At 40.8% G+C, this 26,965-nt stretch overlaps 1 protein-coding gene across 1 annotated transcript in view; it reads right to left on the reverse strand.

Annotated features, from left to right (window-relative positions):
• WIF1 (WNT inhibitory factor 1) overlaps positions 1-26,965 on the reverse strand; it is a 49,208-nt gene that overhangs the window by 11,510 nt on the left and 10,733 nt on the right. Inside the window, exons 3-5 of the mRNA XM_068934740.1 lie at positions 11,483-11,591; positions 5,410-5,550; positions 1,190-1,285 (exon numbers count right to left, since the gene is read on the reverse strand). Coding sequence (XP_068790841.1) covers positions 1,190-1,285; positions 5,410-5,550; positions 11,483-11,591 — 346 coding nt within the window. The remainder of the gene's footprint in view (positions 1-1,189; positions 1,286-5,409; positions 5,551-11,482; positions 11,592-26,965) is intronic.

Here is a 26,965-nt window from a genome sequence, read left to right on the forward strand (position 1 = left end):
TTCACCCTCTGCATACCTGAGCACTAGCACGGCTACCTAATTTAGGCTTGGGGAGCTGCTTGCGGCCTGGTTTAGTGGGTAATTGTCCTGGATGCCCCTCCCCAAATTTTTTAGAGCCCTTGTGCTCTCCTGCAGACTTCTCCACAGTTGTGGCCACTCCACAAATCTGTCCCGGGGGCCCAGTAGGGAACAGCACTTCCTTTCGTGGTTGGCCACAACTACTATATGCAGCGAGGCTGTGCCTATACCAGAGAGCCAAACAGAGCCTGGGCTCAGGGCCGAGTAGGGACACGGACTCATCCATCCCGTGAAATTGTCAGTGCCGTTCCTGGCAGGGCTTTGTCCCCGGCTGGCAGGGGCGCTCCCAAAGAGCGCCCAGGCACGGCCCGGGGCGAGCGGCACCTGGGGCTCCTCCACGCCAGGAGTTGGGAGGCTTTTGCTTTGGAGAGTAAAAAAGTTTAAACGTACAAACACAAACTGTGCTGCGTCAGCTGGCCTCCAGGCCACAGAATGGTCCCTGACCCTTTGTATTTAATATTTCACATGTGGCCAGAGTTTCTGGGAGCCAACCAAAGGATGACAGTGGAGTAGCATGTCCTTGGGGCTGGTTCGCGCCATTTTGGGTCACCCCAGTGAAAGGTTCCCACGGGAGGAGGAGGAAGGAAGAAGTATGAAGAAGAGCTATTTTCCTCACCAATTCACAACAACTTTCAGGTCCCTCCCTCCCAGAAATGCTGGTTTTGGCTGTTACTAATGGAAGGAAAAGGGAGACTCTTTCCTTCATGCTTCCCATCTTCTTTGTCATTCTGCCTCCAAATTACATCTTATCTTCAAATAAACAAAGGCAGAACAACAGAAGTCCTGGGCTGTGTTTCCCAGCTAGTCTTCATTAGCAGAAGAATTCTATTTAATCTTTTTGCCAGATTGAGTCTCCGTGATTGAGTATCCCTTAACTATTGTGTCAATTTTTGTTAAAAACAGTCTCTCAGAAAACATTTTTCTTGTAAGCAATGGAGGTTTCCATTAAACCATGGATCACAGCAGTAATTCTCTTACTTGTGTAGATTCAAAATATATGAAGCCTTCAGACTAGGCCATTCCCATTTTTAGAAGAGGTTACAGTGCAGTAGTTACACTTTTGTTAAGATTATGGTAAAGAAAACTGTTGAGAAGTTTTTTTTTAAATTACCTTTCTCACAGTGAGGCCCATAAAATCCATCTGGACATTCACAGACATGTCTTTCGTTGCAAAACCCTCCATTTCTGCATCCTCCTGGACACTCCGCTTCATAAGAGATAATGACAGTCTTAGACGGTTATTACATACTTCAGCTGCCACTCAACTTTCAGTAGGATCAATATATTCCTTTGATACAACAGTAAAAATATTCACTGACAGGCAGGCAAACGCTGACAGAAATGAAAGGTCAGCTAAAAACTCCTCAAGAGAAATTAGTGTCCTTTTTGTTAATCTACAAATACAGTTTTGACTGTGTGTTCAGATAAACATGATGGGCTTGTTGACAGAGGATGTGCTCTATTCCTCTGGTATTCTGTAGGTGAATTAGTAGTGTGGACCCTTTGCGTAATCCAGCACTTTCAGTCCTACTCAGAAATGAACCGGTACCCACTACAGGACTTGCAGTGCCCTTAATAAATAGGACCTGTTGTGCAGCCTTAAGTAAACTGCACTGCAGCTTGCACTGCATTAATTACTACATCCATTACTCTTGAGGTTACAAAGTGATGAAATCTGTATTCAAATGAAATAGTCAGCTTCAAGGCCAGATGAAGGAAGAAAGAAAGATAAAAGCATTCCTGCAGAGTGATCTTATATCATCATCCAACTCTTACTCACATCTCAGCTATCTATCAAACAGTGGTTAAAGCATTTGGCAACACTGACTGGACTGCAGAAGGACAAGAAATACATCTGGGTATCATCATCAGCCTCAAAACGTCAGAGTCCATCGAACAAGAGGCAGAACAAATTGGAACCCTATGGAAGCCAATGAAAACACAACTGCAGGGTAGAAAAGCAATTACTCAAAAATACCTTCCCAGATCTCTCACAGATAAGGAGGAAGGTGTGAGAGGCTGCCTGCTCCCATGAGAAGTAGTGCACATTGCATCCGGTGATTGAGCACCAGGGGTGCAAGGTAGCTTTAACAGAGGAGGTATGATCATCTCCTCTTGATGCATTCCCAGGAAGACAAGGTCTGTCTATGCGGCATCTTTACCAACCGCATGTTGCTAAAGGGTGTTGAACCCTGTTGAATGACAGAGTTCAAAAACCTCTGAGGTAGACCCTCAGAGAGCAATCTTGTTACAACCATCTTAATCTAAACTGGAAGGTCACCTATAAAAAGGCAGTTGGCTGCAATGGTGGCATCGTATCTTTTTTTCTTTGTTCCCTCTTTGGTGTAACAGTGCTGTAAACGTCTGTAACTGGCAATACCTCCCAACAGTATCCTTAACTCTTCTCTACTGGCTTGTAACCTAATTTTACCAGAGGTGCTGGTACCTACCATGCTTAGGCAGGAAAGCTGTGCCATTGATTCACTCCAGTTCCCACTTGAATAATAACTGAGTTCAAATTCAAACAATTACAGCCTTTAAAGTGCACATGTTTATAGTGGCAAGGAGCATTAGGATGTCTATAAATTGAGGTGGATCGGGTTGCCTGAGACATTTCTGCAGCACACAGAGATATTTGAAACTGTAACTCCAAACTGTAACTACAAAGGAAAACATAATCCCAAACTTCAACAGATCCTGAATGACTCTCTGCTCTTACAGTGCTTCAGCCAGGTGACGTACCTATTAGCTAGATTTATCGACAAATTTTATTTTTTGAAAATTTGACTAATAGCTGATTAGAGCCACAGGAAAACATGGCAACTGTTGAAACCAGGAGCAGTATTCTGTTCCTGCTGTGCTCCTGCAATATTTCGCTATCCAACGGGATACGAAGGGTAACCCCGAGAGTAAACAAAAGGGAAGAAAATCTGATGTAATTGTCAGGTGGCTGGATGCTGTGTAGAACTGTCAAACAAACAGGAAAGGGACAAGGGAAAAAGGTAAAATTTTAAAATGCTCTTCTATCTAAAGCCACGGACACATGAAGCAAAAAGTATTACTCTCAAAGTAAAGCTATTAGCAGTGGTAATAATAATGGTAAAGGCTTTTTGTCTTATTTTGTTCCAACACTACACTCTAGGACTCTTTCTGGAAATGTTTCTCTCTTTATACCCAAATGTGGAGCTGCTATTCATTACAGAAAATGCATGCTTAAATACATCCCATTTCAAACAGAAAAATAGGAAAACACAATTTTTTTGTGTGGCCACCTCTTAGCCACAACAAAGACTCTTCTTTCCCACAAAATTGCTCCCTCGTTTTTCTCCACTTCCTCTAGCGGAGGCCCCTTCTGGCTGGCCAAGAATAACTGGAAACAATGACCTGGGGCCCCGGCAGGAGGAATCTGAGCTTCTCGCCATGAAGGACTTCTTTCAAAGGAAGGAAACTAACTCCTAGACTAATACCAACTGGTTAGAACATTCTCATCTTTCTTAATATCTGGCCCAAAATGTTGCTGTATCCGTGTCATGAAATCGAGTGTAGGAATGGAAGTTACCCTAGTATGCGCTGAAAGATAGGAGATGAGAAAACTCTCCTGCCTACCTCTACGGACTAGAAAACCATCCTCCGAGTAGCCGTATGATCCCATACTGTTGGACTGTTAAATATTTTTTGTCAGCAAAAATAGTGATAATAATAAGAGCACAGAAACCAGCGCTTGGATGAATGCTACCAAAAAAAAGAGGATGGAGCCCTCCCTGCTCATGCTACATTTTTCCACAATACAGGCTCATAACTCTGCTGTCCCTATTAGATTACCCCAACACTATTTCCAAAGTTTATTAAGTTTAGTATCTTTGAACCAAAGTAACAATAAAAAGTCATGAAATGTTTTGTGTTGTATTTACATCAGACACACGACTTCGTACACAAGACCTGATTTTACTTCTGTTAAGCACCCATTTTCCTTCCCGTTTCACTCCCCATTTCTTCTTCCCCTCCTCCACTTTCTCTAGGCTAATTGGCAGCAGCAAAGCTTCAAAGGAGACAAACAGCTTAGCTATTTAGGTGTAGTGAGGTTTCAGAGAATAAACAGCTCCTACTCCTGCCGCTTGCTCTTTGAAGCTGCACTATGGCCAATTAGCTCAGAGAAAAGAGCGCAGAGAAGAAAGTGTGGGACTGGGAACAAAGATTTAATAGGAGAAGAATAAAAATCTCACTCTTTGTACATCAGCCCTGCCACGAGTTAATCTGATACAATTGCACCCAACATGGGATAACTGCCTTATCCTAGATACTGATCTTATTTTTCGATTTCCACAGCCTCAATTCAAAATGATAATTATTACAGTTGTTTGTGGTGTATCAATTTAATCCAAAAGGTCTTCTTACATAGCGCTTATAGATTGGTTAATGAACAGGTTCTCTGCTTTCCAAGTAAACACTACAATAACTCTATGACGTCCTTCTGTTGCTCTTCTGTCAGGACATTGTGTGCGTTTATTGACTGATGCCTGCAAATATTGAGGACTACTTTCCGTCACCTTTCCAGAATAATGCTTTACTATCCAAACAATTTACTAAAATCAAACAAGCAACATGCATAATAAAGTGTTAATGCGTGTAAGGGAGAAGGACATTCTCTCATTGACTCATATGTTTATGACATAAACTTCACAAAGTTTATGTCTCATAAACTTTGTAAACAGCAACAGGCAACATGACATGTTGTTGCGGCTGGTGAACAATGTTGTATCCAGCAACAACAACAAGTTGCTGTCCAGAGCTCCAGAGAAGGTGAAGCCAGCTTCTGCAAAATGTTCATATTTATGCTTTCTGGATTCATTTCAGATGTGCAAGCTGAGATGTCAGGAGCTGCTGAACTGTGGCACAAGATAACATTAACTGAAGCCCCCACCACAGATCCCAGAAGTTCATTCTTAAAATTATGTGCCATTTCTGAAAGTGTTAGCCTCAGCTTGTTTTTGCTAACTCTTCTCAAAACACCTCAGATAGTTTGCTATTTGTATTTATTTGCCATATGTTAAATTTCTATCAATATCCTTGACATGATGAGCTGTGAACAGGAGGAGAAATGCCTACAAGAGACTCTCTTAAGTGTGGCATGGTTCACATTAAGAAAAAGGTTTCTCAAACAGTAAATGAGCAACAAATCCACAGACAGAGCCAGAAGAGCCTGAAATGCATGACCCTTGCTGCAGATTGTGTGACCACTCTACTTCCATCTTGTCTAGCCGTTATCCTGAACAAAACATGAATTACATGATGTAGTCTAATGGTATTTAGTAATGTCCTCTTAAGCGTTACCTTGCTGACAGGTTTTGAAGAAGATGGCATTCTGTGGTGTTTGGAGAATAACGTTGCCTTCTGAATTCATTATGATCACATTAACTTCAAATGCAGCAACTCCATCCTGTTTTCCAAGGCAAGGAAATCCAATCTGAACAACTAAAAGGATGATAATAATAATAATAATGATAATGATAATAATAATAATAATAATTTATTATTATATACGTGTCTGTATAAATAAAATAAAAATGTAGATAGTAAGCATTTACATTTTAACTTTAAAGTACAGCCACTGATGAAAAAATGTAACATAGAGTTACGTAGGCCATCTTATTGATAACCAGCTCCAGGACTGAAACTACAGCTCATGAGAAATGAGCCTGGGCTCATTTCTATATAACCCCAATAGTCTGCAACATAGACAAACATACTTCTGCCTGCAGCCAAGGCAATTACTCATGTGGAATTATCTGAGGACACAATTTTCAATACCACCTAAGTGACCTGGAAGCCTGTATTTCATTTCCTGAGCTGACTTGATCTTCTGAGTCTAAATGTTACTGGCTCTCACATCACTTCGGCAGAAAGACCTCATACATTTTTGAAACAATATTACACTAGATGTGCTTTCCTGTTTTGGATATTGCAATTAACAGTTAGGTAAAATATTGATTTAATCAAAACTTACTCTGTATAGTGCTGGCAAAATGGTACACTTAATAAATAAGCTCATGGGTGCAAATATTTAAAAAGAATACAGAGACACATCACTGTGATAGAACTTGTTAAGTGTAATGGGTATTTGGAGATTGGCTCTCCAGGAAAAGTATTCAAACACTTTTGAACTACAAAGAGTCTAAGTAAATAATTAAGACCAGTAAATCCGGAGTATTTTAATGAGGAAGCAAGCCTCATACCTCAGAGCTATGGAATGCTGCTCTATGATTGTCACAATTGATCTTAAATAATCTTCAGATGAAATAATTCTCTTTTCTTCAAAATTGGCTCCTCCCAGCTCCTTTATAAATTAGATCCAGCTAATAGTAACCATTTATTCATTTTTTCTGAAGTTGGCCTGAGATTTCAGAACAAAATTTTGAGCTAACAGCTTACCCTTGGTTTGATTTAAACTGCTTGCTATAAAAAATTTTGCAAGTCATAATTGGGTCATTTTTGTTACTTGTTGCCTTGGTAAAATACAGAATAATTTATTGCTAAAGCCCATTCTGCTTCTGATACATCCTGCAGAGTGAAAGGCCTGTTGTAGTTTTCATTATAAAGCAATTTCATTATTGAGGGGCTTTTACACTGATCTTTTAAAAGACTATTATAAAAAGCACATAACCATGTGGTAAGAAGAAAACTCTTACAGGGGATTAAAAACAGTTTAAATGCAGTGCACTACTTAAACTGTAGTAACCTTCTTCTAGCTCAAGCGTAGGAAATTATTCAAGAGACTCAAGCGCTCAGGAGACTTGTATTAGCACGTGTGTGGTTTAGCTGAACAAACAGCTATGGGGAGGAAGATGTGGCAGAAATGTAAGGATGGCACCATGGGCTATATCTGGTCTTCATGGAGTCAGTCACAAATCCCTGATCTCCCCACAGATTTGGCTGTAAATTATGTCAGCCTGTGGGTTTAAACGCACAGGGCAAAAACCAGGCATACATCCCCTAGGGCTAAAATCCAAAAGGACAGGACAGAAACTCCTTATTCCAGCTCTCCCCATCACGCAAATGTCTATATTTTTGAACTTCCCATATACCTAGACTTCTAGACACACAAAAATGCTGTAAAGCAGCCTCCTCTGAGCAGCTGGCCTCCAGACCCTAACTGAGCTCCGTGGGGATTCGGAGCTGAGATAACAAGTCCCCAGCCCCTGCCTAAGTCCCCAGCCCTTTAGGTCACTGAGGTAAGGCTTAGCACAGAGCCACAGCGCTGCGTTCGACATACCGTGAAGAGCAAAAGTTCCTTGCATCTAGAAACGTGGTCACGCGCTCGCGACCCACAGAAAGGCTGAGCAGGGCTGTGGAAGGGCAAAGCTCAGTGCTGGTCCCCCTTTCCTGATTTCTAATTTTCTCCCTTTCCAGCGATTTCTAATTTAATTTTAGCTGGTAATACGAGTACTATCCTGGGATGTGCAGGATGCGGATTTAATTCCTTTTGTCTGGGAGCTAAGGCCTTTTCTTTCTGTTACACAAAGATTCACATCTCCATTACAGGGAAGCTGAGGTGGTTGTAAATACTCTTGTATTTACAGCACAGGTCTTCTAGTTCTCGAGCAAATGCTTTGTCCACTTGTTTAACAAGCAGAAGACACCACCAAAAGCCATCTCCAGTATAAGGAGTGGGATTTCTTAAGGGATGTCTCTTGAGTTTCCAATCCCAGCAGAAGCAGGCATGCGGGTCCAGAAAAGAGCGGGAGCTGACCAAACCTTGTAGCCCATAGTTCCTCATGGTTAGCATGGCAGAAAGCAAGCAGAGATACTGCTGTGACTGGGGAAGGCACCAGTCTCTCTGTGGAGAGAGCTTCTGCACCCTTGGTGGCTCAGCCCCTACATTTCAGATGTTGCAACACTGGCAGTGGGCAGAGAAGAGTCCTGAGTCTGGCCCATGGACCCATGCCGTGACCCACACAGGGCAAAGCTGTGCGCATTAACCAGGGATGGATCCAGCTGAGCTCGATTCAGAGCCAGAAGCAGTCGGGACGTGACAGCATGGCACTCTGCCCGGTTAATCTCCCCTACCAAGCTGAAGGGCTACTTGGCTCGAGCACTGTGCTGCCCTGCCACAGCTGCTCTGTTGTAAGGACCTGGGGCGCCATGTGGCCTCTGCTGGTGTGGAGACAGGCCAGCTTGCTTGGTGCTGTCTTGGCACCAGCACTGGCCAGCTCTGAGCACTTAGGGGACCATCCCCTTTTTAATAGCAGGCCATTACATTTCCTTTGGGTATAGTCATGTTGAGATCAACAGCCAGTCTGACCTTCCTCCCTGTGGTGGTCAAGGGAGGAAATCACTGTCACTATCAGAAATGCCTGATCTAGTTTTGAACTTTCTGATTTTATTTTGAACTGCTGGACATTAGCAGGCTTCCCCTGTGACATTAGCAGCCAATCTTTTCTCACTGGGCAGTTATCTACATGCTATAATCAAGGCTCCTCTTAAACATCTTTTTTAAACTAAGCTAAGTAGTCTCAGTTCTTTAAGCTCTCACTGAAAGGCATCTTCTCAAGCCTTCCTATCATACAGTTATATTTTACTATGTGGTTAGGTGCAACATGAACAATGCTCTAAGTGTGCAATCGGGCACCAACCCTGGGATTTGGGGATGGGATTTTCAAAGGAACTTAAGTGATGTAAATCTAATTTAAATTCAAGGAGAATTTGATTCCTCATCTCAAGAAGGATATGCTGAATTTAGAAAGGTTGAGGGAAGGGCAACAAGGTTGTGTCCAACGAGGAGCAACTGAGTAGGCTAGGAATCTGCAGCCTGGAAAAGAGAAGAATTGGAGAACTTCCTAGTTTTGAAGAAAAGATGTGTAAAATCACGGCTGCACAGAACTGACAGCACTGATTGGCTGTTTGTTGTCTGTACCGGTGCAAGCACTAGAGCCCATCAAATGAAGCTAGTAGCAGCCAGATTCAAAAGACAGGAGGTGGCTCTTCATGCGGGAGGAGGCAGTGGAACTCCCTGGCAAAAGGATGGGAGACACCAAAAGTTTACATTTAACCCAAGCAGGGTTACCAAAAAAGGCAAACCACTTGAGACTCAGGAAATCCTCTGAGCTGAAGCTAGTCAGAGGCTGTGAGGGTACATGTATGCTTGCACTCTTTTTGCGCTTCCACAGGCCTGCTTATGCCCACTGTTGGCCATAAGACAAGACCCAGGCTAGAGAGGCCCTAATCCACCAAAGCCATTCTAGTGCTTTATTGGTGATAGGCAACTATCCTCATAGAAGCTTTAAAAGTCCACTGATTTTGACGAGAGTTATATTACTAAAAATTTCATACAACACTTGGCTGAACTACCTTTGAGTAAGATATCTAATTGTTAATCTTCATTTTCGTTTCCCAATCTCTTGTGTCTAATATAGCTGTCTTTCCTCTTTACTCCTCCTTAATTGTCCTAGTGTAATTGTTTGGGCTAAAATGCTTTTTCAAGAAATAACCTATTACCTTTGATTTGTTATTAAATGCAAACTTGTGACCAATTTTTTCCTGGCACGCATATGTGTAGAAGAACGACTGATAGATTCTGGCCAAATTAGATTTGATTTCAAAATAGTTTGTGAACACATAAATTATAAAAATAACTACAAAATAGCAACCATTCACTATTTTTATGGATGCAATTATTTAAGGCTACTTAGCTAATTAAGGTCAGCTAGTAGCCATCATAAAAAATATCATCGCATTAGTGGCTCACCGTTAAATTCTGTAGATGCCTCAAATACTGTACATGTGCTGATTACCAATTGCTGTAAAACACCACACACATTATAATGCCAAACATGACTTAAATACAGCTTACTTATACCGAGGACACTAGTGCACTGCACATGCTCAACGTAAGGAAACACCATGGACATATCCATATTAGTCTTGGAACTCAGCTACCCGTGCTACCAACAGGGTTGGTCCTTTTTGCTTTTAATCAGACCTCCCATCATGATAGTTAACAGAACTTTTGCTGGAACTCTCAGATCTCATCTCTGGCTTCTCTGTAGATCATATGCTTTCCTAAACAGAGTCAGAAGGGGATCATTTTGATCTAGCTTTTCTAAATATTGAAAAATCAAACAAGAAACTAGTTTATGATTAGAGGATGCTGAGTGCAGAGCTTCCCACGTATCTCACCTTCTTTATATGGAGAGAACTTTGCTTAATAAGAATTTTGCCTTTGTGTCTTTTTTTTTAACTTATAGAGTAATTCTCTTTACTTGCAAATGTATTGGGCTTGCAATCAATTAAACTATAGCAACTGTGGTACAAATATTGTTGCTCTCTTCTCTTCACCCAAATCCATTTTCAACACCACTCGCTCAATCCACAGTAAATGGAAAGTTCAACCGTTTACATTAAATTCCAGGTGCCACAGCAAAAAGCCATGCTGTGACATCACTTCAATATCACTCCAGTAGAAGCTGAAAATGGAAGATATGAAATACAAGCATTCAGAACTTATACATAAAAAAGGGGAAGACAAAAAAAAAAAAAACAGACTGGCCAAAGATGTAAATTTGTATACCAGTGCTTCACTTTGATCCATATGCAGCTGCATCATTCTCTTGTTCCTCTTCTCACTTCCTTCCCGTTTTTTACCCACAAGATCTTAGGTTGGCTAAGGTTGATTATGAAACTGTACCGTAAGACACTGCCATCATCCAGATATTCATTTCCACCTTTCTGCCAGAGTCTACCACTCTCATATATTATTTCTGTAGGAGGTCATGTAGACTGCTTCTCATCCACTGAAGAGCAAAGTCAAGTAGATTAGATAACCTCTCATGGAACGCTGTTTTTACTGACCCGGCTCACTTTGCACTGCGGTGGTTCTGGAGCACTCCTGTCAGCCTTGGGTAAACCTCTATTCAGAGCTATACATTCCAGCAGAGGATTGATAATGCACAATTAAAGGAATACCCTAAATGAGAACATGTGTCTCTGCGCTGAATGCCTGGTAAGAGCGTTAGACCCCAGTTGAAAGTATAAAGTTTGTGAACCTCTAAGTTTGTAACCTCTAAGAAGGAGTATAATTTGATAACTATTCCTTATAGTGATCAAAGGTTGTGTTGTCCATAAGTTGCAAAACTTAAGTATTAATAATGTTTCAAATGCATTAATTGTACACTCTGTTTTTTGGACAAATTTCTGCTGCTTTATCTACACATAAAAGCTTCATGTGACTTGGCTCAGAAAAAATATGCTGCTGTAGTCAGGCAAGGCACTCATAAACTACTTAGTGTCCAGCAGTGTGGCAAGCATTTCTTTAGCAATAAAAAGTGCAATTCATAATAAGACATTTAGATTTTATTTGCTGTGGAATATTTTTTACAGGAACACAATTTATAATATCAACAGCACAAACCTGATGCTTTATGAGGAACTGTTCCAAGCAGGGGGATATTTATAGTTGGATCAGCCATTATACCTTTATCCAAAGAGCGTAAAGACAGGAACTCGTAAAAGTACTCAGCCTATGACAAAATACATGAGAAATCAATACATATTTTAATTGCATTCACTGAAGTATAATATTTAGCATTTAAACCACAGCAGAAAAACATTACACTTTTAGTCTTTATGCCGTTTGCTGGATTTGTTTATCTTATTTCCCTGAGTGCATCTTTAGCAAACAATAATTTTCATAAATTTCTCTTTGAGAGATTGACAAGTGACCACACAGTAATCAGCCTAACAGTAAGGAAAATGGCATGCATACAGTGAACTTTATGTTATACAGAGAAGACATTTTTTACAAGCCACATCTTTTATCTAATGGACCGCACAGAGCTGTATCAACAATAGGCTAATTCTTGAAGGTATTTTTTTGGGGTAGAATTCTCATAGAGCTGACTGGTGAGCCTGGACAACCTGCCTGCACCATCGGCCACATACCCACACTGCACGAAGCAACTGTGGCTTGAGGATATTCAGGCTTGTTCCTGCCTGAAACACACAGCCCAGTGCATCGCCTTGGGGAAACAGTGCGAGACGATGAGCAGCCATGTTACTGGAGTGCAGTGCTAACACACCTTGCTCGCTTACAGTTTGGCATTGGCTTGTTCAATATTACCTCAGCTCCTTAAATTGTTCAAGGGGTGGAGCTGAGAGCTCTCCTCTAGAGTTGGCTCCTTATTGGCTCATGTCGCTCCTTATTTACCCCAAGATAAATGATTTGTTTTGGCTATCCCTAGGAGGTACTGGCATGATCAGAAAACTACTTTCCACTACTTTAGTCTTACTCCCTGTATGCATCTGCATTGTAGTACAGGTTGCAGTCCGTGGTACTTTCTTCCATAGGACCCTGGCCTCACTGTTGAGCAATTTGATCAATATTTCTTCACATATGACATAAAGTGGGTTTCCTCTCATCTAATGTCAGGTGTCTTCAGCATAGATGTATACACTGTTTTGCACCTGAGATGTAGGCATCTTAGCAAGAAGTTACCTGTGGCTTCCATTACATTAATGCAGACAGGCGTTCCCTAAGGCACAACTGCAGGTGCTGAAAGATGGTGGAAACGAATTATTTCCCTAAAGTCTGGCTTCCCATTTACCCTGAAGCATATAAGGGATTATGAATGTCCTTACAAGTATTTTTATGTGCTGCTTTCAGAAAAGCACTTGAGGTCTTAGCAAGAACATTGGCTAAATGTGTTTTCAGACATTCAGTGAAATTAGATAGTATTGTTGTACCTACTTCATAGCTAGGGTAGTGAAATAAAGAGACATTAAAGCTAAAATTTGACAAGAACTTTGGACTAATAAATGGCAATCAATTCATTTCTACAAGATGACAGTCAACATCCTGAGCCAGAAGACTATCCTTTTTCTCTTGTAATATCCCTGCACAAGGTACTACACATCTTGCAAACTCCACAGCTAATGACATGGGCAGCCACTGTTTTGACGGTTCTTAAAATCAGGGTTTAAAACCTCCTTTAAAAATAACTTTCAGAGTATTCTTCCATTAAAAGAAACAATCAAAATGATATGAATTCCATCCTGTCAAACTATGAGGCCATGGGTAGGTCCTTTAGGTTCATAGCATAGAGCTCTATCACTTACGCTAATAGAATAACTGGTAGTAGTAGGAAGTGATTACCCCCTTTGAAAAGCACTCAAAAGAGAAAAAAATGTAGGTTTTGCCAGTGCGTTTCTTAGCTACATGCTAACAGGAGATGGACATAGAGATCAGTGACTCCTGTGCTCAGTTCCAGGGTCTCCAAGAAAATGTTCAGAAGTTACAGATACCATAGATCGTTCTAATACCAGGACCGTCCCATTTCCCTTTTGCTCTTGTTTTCTTCAGCCTGTTATTTGTTCTTGCTCCCCACTGACCCTGTTTACTTCTCCGTTCCCTGTGCGCTACTGCCTCTGGTCCTCCCACGCTGCCAGGTTGTCCCCTTTTCCTATAGTCCTAGACCTCTCAGCCCCATGCTGTCCTAACTAGTGTATGTCACATTTATTGTTTCTTCCCTGCCAGCTTGAGCACCAGCAGAAGCGCTGACAGTGTGCGAAAGACCCTTCTAGTTCTTAGTGACACCAGCAAAGCATTTGAGAGCTGGGTAGAAAGGTTGTTACAAAAGCCTTGATCAACCCTGGCACCATGTCTAGCCTGTGCTGTCTCTGGGGACGACAGAGAGATCCCAAACAGCATGCAGAAGGCTATGAGGGGCTACACTCTGCACAGATGGTGTCTTCACAGGGTGTCACATAGGGGTGGAGAGCTCAGAGAAGGACTCACACGAGAACAAGTAGGGCAGGAAGCGATGAAAGTTAAGGGTGGCTTAAACACGTGGAGGATACGTGGGAAGGAGAGGGGACATGGAGAGAAGCAGTAAAATAAGAGATCAAAACTAAAGTCTGGAGTAATATTCAAAAGGCTGCTTTTAATTAAAGAATTTTTTTTCCAATACAATATACCATGCCAAAATATGAAAACAAACCATAAAGTCTTAGATTGTGAACATTTTTGTTCTCAAACAAATCTTTGGTTCAGAAAAATAATTATAGGCTCTCCACACATCTATAGTATACTACAATAACAAAGTCAATGCTGTACTGTCTGTTTCTCATTGGTTAGCTTTGATGTTTGGTTATATCTAAACCAGGTCATAATGGGTTGGGTTATTAAAACATTATGTTCTTACTATTCTAGTAAACAATAACTGGTAACTAACCCAAATAGTTCCACTCCCATATTTCCATTCTAGTGATCACAGAATCACAGAACAGTTGGGATTGGAAGAGACGTCTGGAGATCATCTGGCCCAGCCCCCCCTGCTCAAGTAGGGTCAGGGAGAGCAGGTTGCCCAAGGATGCTACTGTAGCAGGTCAGTTCGTGAGCCAGAGTCCTGACTGGTAAGAAAGGAACTGGAGTCCCAACTTCTAGAGAGTCAAAAGTGATGTCTAAGGACAAAGATATAAAGAAAGTTCACTGAGGGAAAGGGAATCGGTAGCTACATGAGTTACAATACTTACTGCCTTTCAAGGAAGGAGTTCTTTTAAGCAGAATAAAGGCACAGTAATGACTAATGTTAGAGGCTGGAGTAAGTTCTGCTCACACATTTAAATGGTGGCGAGAGACACTCTGCACAAGCATCAGGCTTCTCAAGAGGAAAATCACTCTTTGCATTGAGGAGAGATGCCTACTCTCACCACTTATGTACAAATGCCCACGCATCTGTTTAGCTTATAAAAACTGAACTTCTTACAATGGTATTATCTAAGAAGTCCTGAAACTCCTTAAGTAGCTCCAGCTAGCATGATTTCAAAGTTTTTAAAGCGTGTGCTGTGCTACAGAGTATGTTTGTAAATCATGTGTGCTAGACTGAGTTGGTTAAATTTTGATTTAAAAATAACATACAAAACTTACAGTCTAGAGAGACTGCACAGAGGAGGAGCGTGGTTTAACTCCTCCAGCCTGTGAATCTGAAACAAGATTTGACTGCCACAGATCCTATCTGTTCGGAGGCAATCTGTCTTGACACAGTCTCTACATCTAGTCTCCAGTATTGTCCTGCTGTAATTTGAGTTGATTGCCAATTAACTTGCATTAATCAGCATGACTGAAAAGCAAACAACACACTCTCAAAACATATTTACTAGGCTTCAGCCTAGCATGAAATTTAGTCTTGATCGTTAATTGATGAGATAGGTCTGTGCAATTAAAATCTAGATATTTTAATACTGCCCACTGACTAGTTTAATTCATACTGAAAACGGTCATTGTGTGTGACCTGGTAGTGTGAATGAAATTTCTTCAGATACTGTTGAGGGATAATGAGGAAAAAACGTAATCTATAATCCCTTTTCCATTACAAAAAACATTCTTGCGACTTTTTTTGAAGACAGTCTATGAATTGTCTGTCACTTGAAGGGCAAAAATTGGTATTGAAGCTAAAAATCTGACAGGAATGGTGTTTTTAGATATGATGAAGAAAATGGGTTTTGCTGTGAATTGTTAATCTCTGACAATTGCACGCTTTACATGTGCAGGGGTTTTTTTAGGTTTGGCTTGACTTCAGTACGTACCTGAGGAAGAATACTCTTTACGTATGTGTGAAAAATTTGTCCGAGACCCTCAGAAATGGAGGCAAAGGCCTCTGCAGACCTTGTGTGAACAGTCTGGGGACTGTGGTGCCTTTAGGCAGCAGGTAGCCCCACATGGCCACCTCTTAACAGTTCCCCATGTGAGGAAATCCCTCAGCAAATGGAGGAAATTTCATTTTAGGCAAATAATTCCATGGTCAGGATTAACTTTTATGGACTTTAAATTGAAGTTTTCTATAAATTAGAGGAATTTAAAAGGTTATAAAAATAATGAAACCCTCTAACAACTATTGCAGAGAACATCTGTTGGCAGTTGGGTTTTAAAGGATATACTCTTAAAATTCCTACAGAACGCCAGTCTTCAGTGGAAGATCTACTGTTATAGTTGTCTCATGGCTGAAATGCCATGTTGTTGCTACCATGCTTTTGTTTCATATTTAATCATCAAAGCACCCAGAGTAATGTGCTTTACGCTCTCTTCATTTTATATCAAAGATGTAGCATTAGAAATAATGGCAGTACCTGAAAGCGAAGCAGAGTAACTTAAACTGTTGCATGTCACAGCTCAATAACTTAATGAAATGTGCAGCCTTTCTAACGAAGAAAAGAGAATCTGTGTTAACTTTGCAAATAGATGTAAGAAATGAACCATGTTTCCTTTTCATTATTTTAAAAATATGATTGCTGAATGTTCTATTCTGTTATCAATTACATGACAGATACACCCTCATGCCAATTTTCTACATTTACAGAAAGAAACTCATCAAGAGTTCCTTTTTATCACAGATCCATAGCTATTTCTGGCTATGCGCACTCTAGAAAGTTCTAGCCTGCATTATACATAGCAGATGCTCACAGCTGCGTACGCCATAAATAAAATCACATAGTGAGGCAATGTATGTTTTTGTTAGGTGTTTACGGCATGGATCACTGCTTCTCCAAAATATTAACTGCATTAGTTAATATTAGGTCAGAGAAGTGGATCTTCTGTGCTCCAAGATGAAAGGAGACAAATTTCAACAATGAGAGGAAGCTCTATCAGTACTGCGTGTACCAGGCTACTGATGCATTCTGGCCAGAAATGAGTACGTCAGCAACACATTTTGTTACTGCAAAACTGTCTAGACGTTGCTGTAATGAACAACATACAGATCCCTCCTTAGACAAGCAGATAATAAACTGTCTGCCTACAAGGCTTTATTTTTCTGCTAACCGCCAGAGCCAGAAAAGGCAGCTTGGCCTTAACTGTTAATCAGTCTCGTCACAGAATGTGTAAACCATTCTTTGCACCTCGGTGTGACCTTCAAAGATACCTGCCATCAGCCTCACGAGGCAGTCCCAAAGTGGGAGGCACACTTAACAATATGGAGAAAGTGATATATAACTCTCGCAAAAATATACTCTGAGAAAACTGATTTACACAAAAGACAGGATAACCTTATTCTCAATTGCTGGCCCATTTTCCAGTACCAGCAAAGTGCTGGGAAAGCTTCTAAGGGCATGGGAATGGAATGAAATAGTAGCATAAAGAAAAGTAGAGATGCACACAAAAGAAGAAAACAGAGATTTTTTTATCTCTAAAATAGACGGACCCAAATTAGAATTCATCAAAACAGGCAATCTCAAAGAAAAACAAATTATTTTACAGTGTCAGATGCCCAATGATGCTGTGAAATGCACACAACTCTGCGGATTGTCTCTTCTGCCTTTTTCTCTACTTTAAGAAAATCAAGAAGGACTCAAATTCACGTAGGAGCGGGTTAAAATGAGTTATTCCCAGCGGAATAAACTCAGTTCAAACAGTGGTTCTAATGGTTTTGTGTTTTGTAAGACAAACGGTACAAAACCTCTCTGATTTTTTCCATGGAAGATGACTAACTGCTGCTTAATGTCTCCTGCGGCATGAGGCTGTGGATGGCAGATCAGATCCTTCAACGGTATGATTTAGAAAGCAGCAAAAATGAGAAATTTCCTGATCACTATCGAAAGGAACTCTGAATTTTGGAAGATAGTATTACAAGGTTCTACAAATGCTTTGCACAGGAAAGGCAGACCGAAATCTATGCAGAATATACTAGCCTGTCTTCCAAGGCTATAGTAATGAGGAAGTAATTTACTTTAAAGGTCAGTAATATGAAGAAACCACTGTCAAGAAGTTTGATGAGGCCACAGAGTAGCAGATTTAGATTACATTTAGCAATTAATTTTCTGGCAGTTAGTCTGACGTTTGAAAGAAATGGAAAACAAGGTGGCTACTTGGTCATTTTAGGCTGATATTTTCTCTTGCTAGATCTTGAGCTGTGGAAGTACCGTAGTGTTTGAAGATGTCATTTTAAAACAACCTGAGACTGGAAGCTAAAGAACTTGGCAGAAAGAGTGAGGTTCTGGAGTGACACTAACAAACAAGAAAAATCTAAATGCAGCAGCAGATCCTTAAGTTTGAAACTCATCCTCAAGAGCAGCAAAAGCAGATTACCCGAAAGTTGAACACCTGTTACACATTCCTGTCCGTCACCAATCTGCTAATGAAAATACAGTTTTGGATCAGCTCAGAACCAATCCTATGACACAGAAAGTAACTGGAACAGGGACAGAGCTCAGACATCAGTGGGGCCATCCACAAGGCAAAAGGCTTGGAGAACAGCATGCAGAGGAGCAGATCCACAGCCGCCTCCAGAGAGGTAAAAGTACACACAAAGGCAAACAGCATGCGGGATTTCTTAAAAACCAACTCACATGGGAAAAACCCTTTATTTTTCTTGAGAACCTACAAGTTTTATGTAGAAAGTCATGATAAATTTACGGCTAGTCGTAGAGAAAAGACTTGGAGAGTCTTACTCCTTCTTTACCTTGCTTTATTCAGAAATAAAAGAGAAAGCAAGGGAGCACAACTGCCCCTGTTTACAAGGTTTCCTGTTCAACAGGTTTTCTGTATTTTATTTCTGTTTTACTAGAGCTACTTCCAAGAAAACTGAGCTAAAAGGAGACATAAATCATTAGGGTTTTGCTACATATGCACAGCTAATTATATCTTGAAAATCTCTAAAAGAAATGGTAGAACCAGACTGGAATTTATATGTGCTGTAGAAGTTTCCTTTCAATTGTTTTCTCTGACGTCTCACAGACAAAAATTAGATACCTCTACTTTGGGGGAAGGGAGAGGAGCAAGCAGAACACCAAAAGCAGAAATACTAGTAAAAGCTCAGATTAAAAAGTAAAAGATACACAAACCTGCACTGATCTTCAAATATTTAATGAAATATATTGCTCTGGTATCCAGAGAACTGGTAAAAGCTTTTCTGCTGAAAAGCTATTTCTTGCACTGGCACAACACGGGCTAATTCATTCCTCTGTCACTCAGCGAAAGATCAGCGCTGTCTCCAGTGGAGATTTCATAATCAGGGCTTTTCAAAACCCCAATTTCCTAAGGCTAATGCAAAAGGGATAAATTATTAGTGCTCCTTAGGAGAAAAAAAAAAAAGAAAAAAAAAGTAAACTACTGCCTCATCACATTAGTTTCTAACAAAATGAAGCTGTACAGGCCTGCCACCTGCAGCATATCTACACAGCTCCATCTATATCTAGAATAAACCGTAAGGTTATTTCTTTTCCCTCAGAGCTTGAAAAATAAGTGAAAACCTGGGTCAGCCAGCCCTGGGAATGCATTTTCAGGTAGACTGTAGACAGTTTGCAGTTTCAGGCTCTGGATTGATTTATTTATTATTAAACAATTAGATGCATTCAGGGAATGTCAAATAATTTCAATAAACCTCTACAGTTAGGGAAATTATTGCACTAACTAATTTAGACTAGTTATGATGGAGATTTGAGCAAATACTACATTTAATTAAACAGAATCTTTTCAAAAGTACAAATGTAAATCTTAGAAATGGTAGCTCAACTGATGTGATGAGAGAAAGTTCACAGCTGAAGAATAAGCTAATCCACCTCTTGCATGGTGGTAAACATGGATAATGCATACAGATTCATTTTGGCTGCGCTTCAAACTTTCAACCCTTTGTTCTTAAGCCTCACAGGACAGCTTTGAAGTTCAGGATAAAACTCCTCTAGCACACCATTACCAAAGAACAACCTTTTGATTATGATCTCATGAAAGTGTAATCAATAACTTACACAAGTTAAAAGCGTGGCAAACAGCAAAGGTCACATTATTGGGCCTTTATTGAGTCCATGTGTTTCACTTTTGGCTTTAACTGGCACTCCTATATAATAAATACCTCTTGCCAAAATGTAAGCAATGAACTTTCTCAAAAATTATGAAAACTCACAGCAGCTACTGTCAGACTGCAGTCCTTTCTGGGTCTCATAGGATGATGCTTCCACTTTAGCATATCTAAGTGAAAGAAAGCTCTCAGTACCTTTGAAAGTAAGAGTTTGTTTATTTACTGTTCCATAGATAACGAGCACTAGCATTATATTCCAAGCAAACTGTTGTTTAAAATTTATGGTGAAAAGATTTCGAAAAAAATTGAACTCTTTTCTGACTAGCTGTTAGAATGACTTCCTGCTAACACTGCTCTCTTTTAGCATCTGCTGCATGGATTTTAAACACCTTTTCTGTGAATAGCTAAAGAGACATTTTGTTCTTGTTTTACATGCTGCCATTCACCAAAACAAATTCTAGATATTACCAGGAAAGAAGAATTAAATGCGTTATTTAAATAGAATATTTGACCAATGTATCTGAAAAAAATACGTTTATATTAGATGTTGCACCTGAAATGATGCTGATATGTCCATTGAGACAGGTGTCAGTGAGCGGATATATATTACAATAACATTTCCATGTACTACACAGACTCCAAAGACGGCTCCTACCTTGATGATTTCTATGGCCTCCGTAACTGTACCTCGAGTTCATCAAAGCAAAATGGATTTATGTTCATAACAGAGGGTAATATTACCTTACCTCCAGTTTCTGATGAGGAACTGAACAATTTCTGCAACTGACTTTTCCGTTGGTCAGATTGCTTTCCGACTGCTGAAGTCATGGGTTGTTAGCACATGTGGGAAGTCAGAGCAGAGTCTGTACAGCTTCTTTCTTAGCTTAGAGTATCGCCTTCATTGGGTCTAGCCTTTTGAGTTATGGTCCAGAATGGCCCCACCTATTTTCCAGAGTTTAAATGAACTGTCTTCTTGAAAGCCTGCTCATCTTAGACTTCTCGTATGCTCAGCAGAGGGAGGCCAGCAGTTGTAGAAGAAAATTCAGCCCAGCTAGGGTATGATCTACCTGTCCTCTTGAAACGCCTTTCTCTCTCCACTGGCTACAGATGGGAGTCTACTCATAACTTAGGCATCTCCAGCTGGCCTTGTCTCTGCTGACTTTCTCTTCACTTATTTGCTAAAGGAAGTCATATCCCAGAAAGGCGATGAGTTCTGAACTTACATAAGGCAGCTGGCCTGTGCTGTAGAACACGGAGAGTTTTCTGTGTGCTATATTACTATACTGAGTTTTAGCAAAATTTTTTTGGAGAAGCCCTCTTGCCAAAAATTTCTTCCTTCTTTCCCTGGACACTGTTAGTCTATTATCCTTTCCTACTGTTCAAGTCCTGACCTTTTTGCCTTCCCTTTCTTCCTGTCACAATCTTCCTTTAGAGGTGATTCAGATGATGAACCTAGGCAAAGTGCCATGCTGTTTTTTGCTTTTTTCTCCTTCTGCTATCGTTCCTTTCTTCAATGGGACTAAGATGTGGCCCTGGCACTTTCTAGGCTAAAAGTTTTGTTCAGATGAACTTGGTTAAAAACGAAAGTAGTGTTCTGATGTAGACAGTGCTGGCATGGCCAGGACAATCTTTCATTAGAGGAAAATGAAAGAAATTAGGAAGAGTTATGAAACAGAGCAGATTCTGACAAGCAGGATAAGGGTGAGCTTCCAGAAGTGTACCCTTCACACACACACTTAGGTGTAAGTCCTCCTCAGGAACACAATATGAAGTTTATTTTGTGAAATCAGCATCCCTTTGGCTGTTCCTTGTTCTGGATAATATGTGACCTGTAGTTTGCCAGTACAAATCCTTACAGGGAGCCCCAGCATCTGAAAGTTCATCATGAGAATAATTTGCAGAGGCCCTAACTTCTTTTTTATTGGAGAAAATGACAGTTGGACAGTTCAGCTTCAGACAACAATCCAGGAATGTACTGAATGCGTGGACCTCCCCAAGCCCAAATTTACCTCTAATGAAAAAACAGAGGGAGCCTGGTGACAGCAGAAGTCTATGTTCTGCTCTGAGACAACTCCTCCCATTTGGGATTAAAGGGTTTTGCTTTGAGATCAAGAGCTGTAATTTATTCCTTGACGCACAGTTATAGTGAATCTGGTCTGATGTTGCAGACTGAGGCCAAATTGTCCTGTTTGTCACTCAATGCTTCCCAGATGTGCTGACAGTCCATAACTTCAGCTGGAGGCAAAGGCTGCTGGAGGTTCTCCAAATCCCCCAAACCAGCTTTTATTGACTAAGTAAGTGAGTAGCTCTAGGCTGAGTGTGATCCTCAGTCCTTGAAGGAACACCGAAGTAGCACAACATCCTGTGCTGCAGCATTGCTGAGCTGCCAGGTCTGCACTGTGAATCACCACCACATGGTACAGAAATTCAGCACTGATCACCCCAGCCTGTCAGGCAAATGCTACCAGCTATCTGCAGTGGGACTCACTTTGATACCAGTCAGCTCAGTCAAATTAAGTCCATTTTGCTTGGTTGTGCTTGAATTTTTGCCAGTTAGAAGAGGTATGGGCTTTAGGAGTTGTTTCTTTGTTTTGATTTGTTTTTGTTATTTTCTGTAGCTTTCAGCATGTTGCATACCAGGAACAACATGCAGTATCAGGGCAGCTCAAGGCAGCCTTAGACTGTGCTGCTGCAGTCCTACCCTCTACACACGTGGGCATGTGATGAGCTAACAAAGACAGTGGATCAAGCTAAAAATAAGATCAGCTCCCTGAGTGGCCCCACGAGCACTGGCACAAGAAAGAGAACGGAAATGGGATGTAACTGGGGATGTGAAAGGAGATGGGACTGTGTCAGCCCCTTAGCTGGGCTGAAGCTGCTGTAGTATGGCCCTGGAAGTGAGGCTAATTTTTCCGTGAGGCTCCATGACAGATATCAGATTTCTCACTGCACTCTCAAGTTTCATTACTATGCAGTGGGGAAGAAACTAAGCCCAGAAATACCAGTAAGAAGCTGGTTCCTCCAATGCACTGGTGAAACAAACAGAACCTGCATCTAAATGGAACATACACATTCCTGATGGTACCAGACCTCTCACGTAGACCAGGCCTTTTATCTCTGAGCTAAAATACAAACACATGAGCCTGCCATCAGAAATATGATCTTGCAGTTGCTCATTAAGGTTATACATTGGGAATAAGTCAGTTCACTCATGATTGCCACGTCTGTAAACTTGCGGCAGTTCCTATTAACAGATTTCTTTGGAGCGACACAGGAATCCAGACACCTTCCTAAAATGTGGTCAGGGAGCTGTACTCATTAAAGTGAATGTGCCACATCTCTCAGCAAAGTGAGAAACCTGCAAGTAACAGCTTTCTGACTGTGGCATGCCACTTAGGTGTGCTGTGCTGCTGAACTGAGGATATGGTGCACATCTGTTTTCAGGTGGCCGTCTGCCCTGTATTAGAAAAATGTTTTTACAGAAGAGTTACACAAGAGAGTGGACAAGTATGCTGTTCCAGTGGGCTTCTGTGGTCATAAAAGTTATACATATAGTAGGTAACTGCCAGTGAGGAAATCCACCCATCAGGGGGTGACCTGCCTCAGCTAAGAACGTGCCGTTTTTGTCAAGGTGAGGCACACACTCTGCTGCTCTTGATCACGAGGTGCTCAAGCAAACCAGACTGGAACATCTGCGCTCCTTCTTCGAGTGAGCCTGACACTCTTTTGCAGTCTTTGCAGTTACAGTGGTGCACACAGCATATGGGCTCCCTCATGTGGATCTCCTTAGAGGTACCAGAGAAGGGCCATGCATGTGCAGATCAGAAGTGCTGCAGCTGGGGAAGATGCCATACAACCTGCTCATACAAACCTCTTGTTTGAACATAATTTTAGAGACGTCTCACAGTATCAAGGTAAGCAGTCAAAAATGAGGCAATACCAATAAATAATGCTGTACATACAATTTTAACTCTGTCTGCTTGTTTTTTATAGTAGATAAAAACTCATCAAGTGTACGATCCCATGCTAATTCTCAACTATGAGAGATAATATCATACAGCTTCTTCTAAAACCATAAATCTTATAGTGCTAAAGAACTGATACTAGTGTGGATTTTGTGGAGACCTGACAAGAGGGCCTGATTTCCCAAAGGTGCTGAGGACCTGCAACTCTCCTCACAGTGAATGGCTCTTGTAAATACTGAATAGCCTTTGAAAATATTTGAAAATTAAGTCAACCATAGACATTAATATTCAGATACACAGTAACTCACATTCACCATTCAAGACATGCAGGGGCCTAGGCAAAATATGCCTGCACATAAAGACCAACTATCTTAATACAGTAGTTTGCCCCTGCAACCTTTCACTTTTATCTAACAAACTGAGATGCATATGAATTAAGCGTGGCAGAAACAGGAATACTAGAACTTGCTGACCACAAGATTCATTAGAAATGCTTCTTGGGGAAATGTGTATGGAAAAAAAACGCTCAAAGCCAAACCATATTGGTCATATGCAAATATCCACCCACATTTTCAAATGCAGATTTTTAAAGTAGTAGAAATCTGTTTTCAGAAAAACAATGATTTAACTGCAGGCCATCAACATACTCTTACAAGACAACAGGTGAACAATGCACCTCAGGTAGAAGGTGCCATGCTATACTGAAAGGTATGTTTAGTTAAGGGTTGTGTTTTCAATAGGCAGGTTGTACACATTTTAACCTAAGGCCTTTTGCTTTTATAAAGAAGTATCTTCAGATATTTTCTGTGCATTGGAAGTGGTCAAAGCTCATCTCGTGCTTGCCAGAAATATAACTTAGACTTAGCCATAGGCACTAAGTTAAGGATGCCATTACCACACCTTCCAGCTTATCTGAGGGTCTATATTAAGAGAAAAAAAGCATGCGTAACACAAATGTCTCTTGATTATTATCAGAGTAGACTCTTATGTGTTTAAAATAAAATATCCTATGAATGTGGCTGGGGTTGCAATATTAAATTTGTTGTAAGGCATAGCAGTAATGGGTAAAACAAATGTCAGTGATGCAAACTTTCATAATTCAATATCAGTTTAAGATTGTAAGCAAGGCTTCAGCCCTCCTTTATATGTGTCATCATGCTTAGAGAAATCCCTTTGGGCTGGCTGCCTTCTCCACTTTCTCCATTCCTGGGGAAGAATAACTAAACACAGCTCATATAGGAGACTGGACGGACCTTCTCCTCAGAGCAAGGAGAATTAGTTTTCAGATCTTCTGCAGTTTTGACAAGAGTGGTCATATAAGAATGAAAGGGAAAGGAATCTCCAATGTCATTTTCACAGAAGAGCAATGGGTGTCCCTTTCTATCTTGCACAAAACTGGCTCTCTGCTTCTCACTCTTCATGAGACCTCCGAGTTTCTGTTGGAGTTGTTGGGAATTAGGAGAAAAAGACAGATTTCATGAGAACATGCAGAGGCTGAAAGCTCTATACTTTCAGGTAAGCATTCACCTTGCTAGTAAATTTTCAGATTCCTTGTTCTGCATTAATTTAATTGAATGAAATTACACTGCTTGATTATATTGTACTGGAAGAAAAAACCTCACTTTTGGATGAATAAAGGCCCTATTTAAGTATGTTGAATACTCAGAAATGTTTTAAACACTGCAATTGCACTGCTAGGTTTTAATTAATTGCTGTCTAAACAAATCATAGTAACGGTGGCAGCATGGCACCAACGATATAAATTATGAGGTTTACATGACTGCAATGTTTGGCAGGACAATTTAAAAAGGTCCATCAACTAAGCAGGATATTCAGACTGATAAAATCCAAATGTGAACCACATCAGTGGGCAGGGTAAGGCACAGACTTTGTTCCATCAAAGGAATTCTGCCAATAGGTCAAGTAAAAGAGTGAAACCCAAGTGGTTCTTGATGCAATGAAGGCCTCTAGTTTCTGTCCAGGTGGAACAATAAAAGCTTTTCCACCTTGTACCTACTACTAGCATGCCACAGCCCTGGCTGGAAGAGAACAACGTACTGGGTCATAAGCTTTCAGCTATGCCCCTTTACAAATACAGAAATCTGATCATGCCTACTCAATCTGAATAGATGTTCTTGTGCAAAACTTGAAGGGGGGAAACGTCAAGAACCAAAAATTGATATAAGTGCTAGCACGTCCTGCCAACAAATTATTTCTCAACTCCTAATGTGGCTATGCCTTTTTTCTGTTGCTTGTGATTACAGAGTCAGACAGATAACTCTATTCCACCTCTCCATCTCTGACAGATCCTAGTGTGCTCTGCAGTGCAACCTGTCTGTTCTCCCTGCCCATCCCTGCACGGAATCCCACAGGTATTTGCTTGCATCTATTTGATGTATGCGTGGCTTCACAAGGAAAAAATAAATTTGTTTCAGCCTGGTAACTCAAATGGACTCTGTTTCAACATTCAATTTATTTCCCAGAACCACTGCAAGAAAGAGAACTGGCTAAGGCTCAAACCTGGAAAAATGAAAGTAGTGTTTATTGCAGTTTAAAAGGAACAGACTGAAGGTTGTATTTGTACTCCTTACTGTTCAGCAGACTTGATATTTGCCTGTGTGGTTTCTAGTCTCAGATTCCCATTGACTATATCAATATTTCCACATTTGCAAGTTGAGAGGAAGTAGAAAACATTGCAGGTAGAGCCTATGTTCTTCTGCTCATCAAAAAGTTATGATCTCTCCATGCTTGCCTCGTGCTCTGAGAAAAAAAGAGGTTCATAATCCCAGGACTCAAGGCTCAGAACTAGTTCTCTGTTCTGATGTTTATGATGGTCCAACAGGCTGCCCTGTCCTCTGGCCAGCTATTGCTGCGAAGGCTGGCTGTGCTGCTCGTGCTACTGGTTTCTGTGCTTGAGTGCTCAGAGCTGGTGACAGGTTTTCTCATTAGTGGGCTGCTGTTTGGGGAATTTGTTTTCTCTGGTGTTGGGCCAAAACCTAAGGCTGGCAGACTGCCAGGTTTGATGTCCGGCATATTTATTTCCTTTAGCATTGGTTAGGCTGAGCTGATTGTTTATCCCAGTTAAGAAGTAACTTCAGAGGATTTGTGGGACCAGTTCTGAAAGTGGTGTTTAGTCTCTAAGTT

This window comes from Struthio camelus, chromosome 1, assembly GCF_040807025.1.
Source record: "Struthio camelus isolate bStrCam1 chromosome 1, bStrCam1.hap1, whole genome shotgun sequence".
Lineage (NCBI taxonomy): Eukaryota > Metazoa > Chordata > Aves > Struthioniformes > Struthionidae > Struthio > Struthio camelus.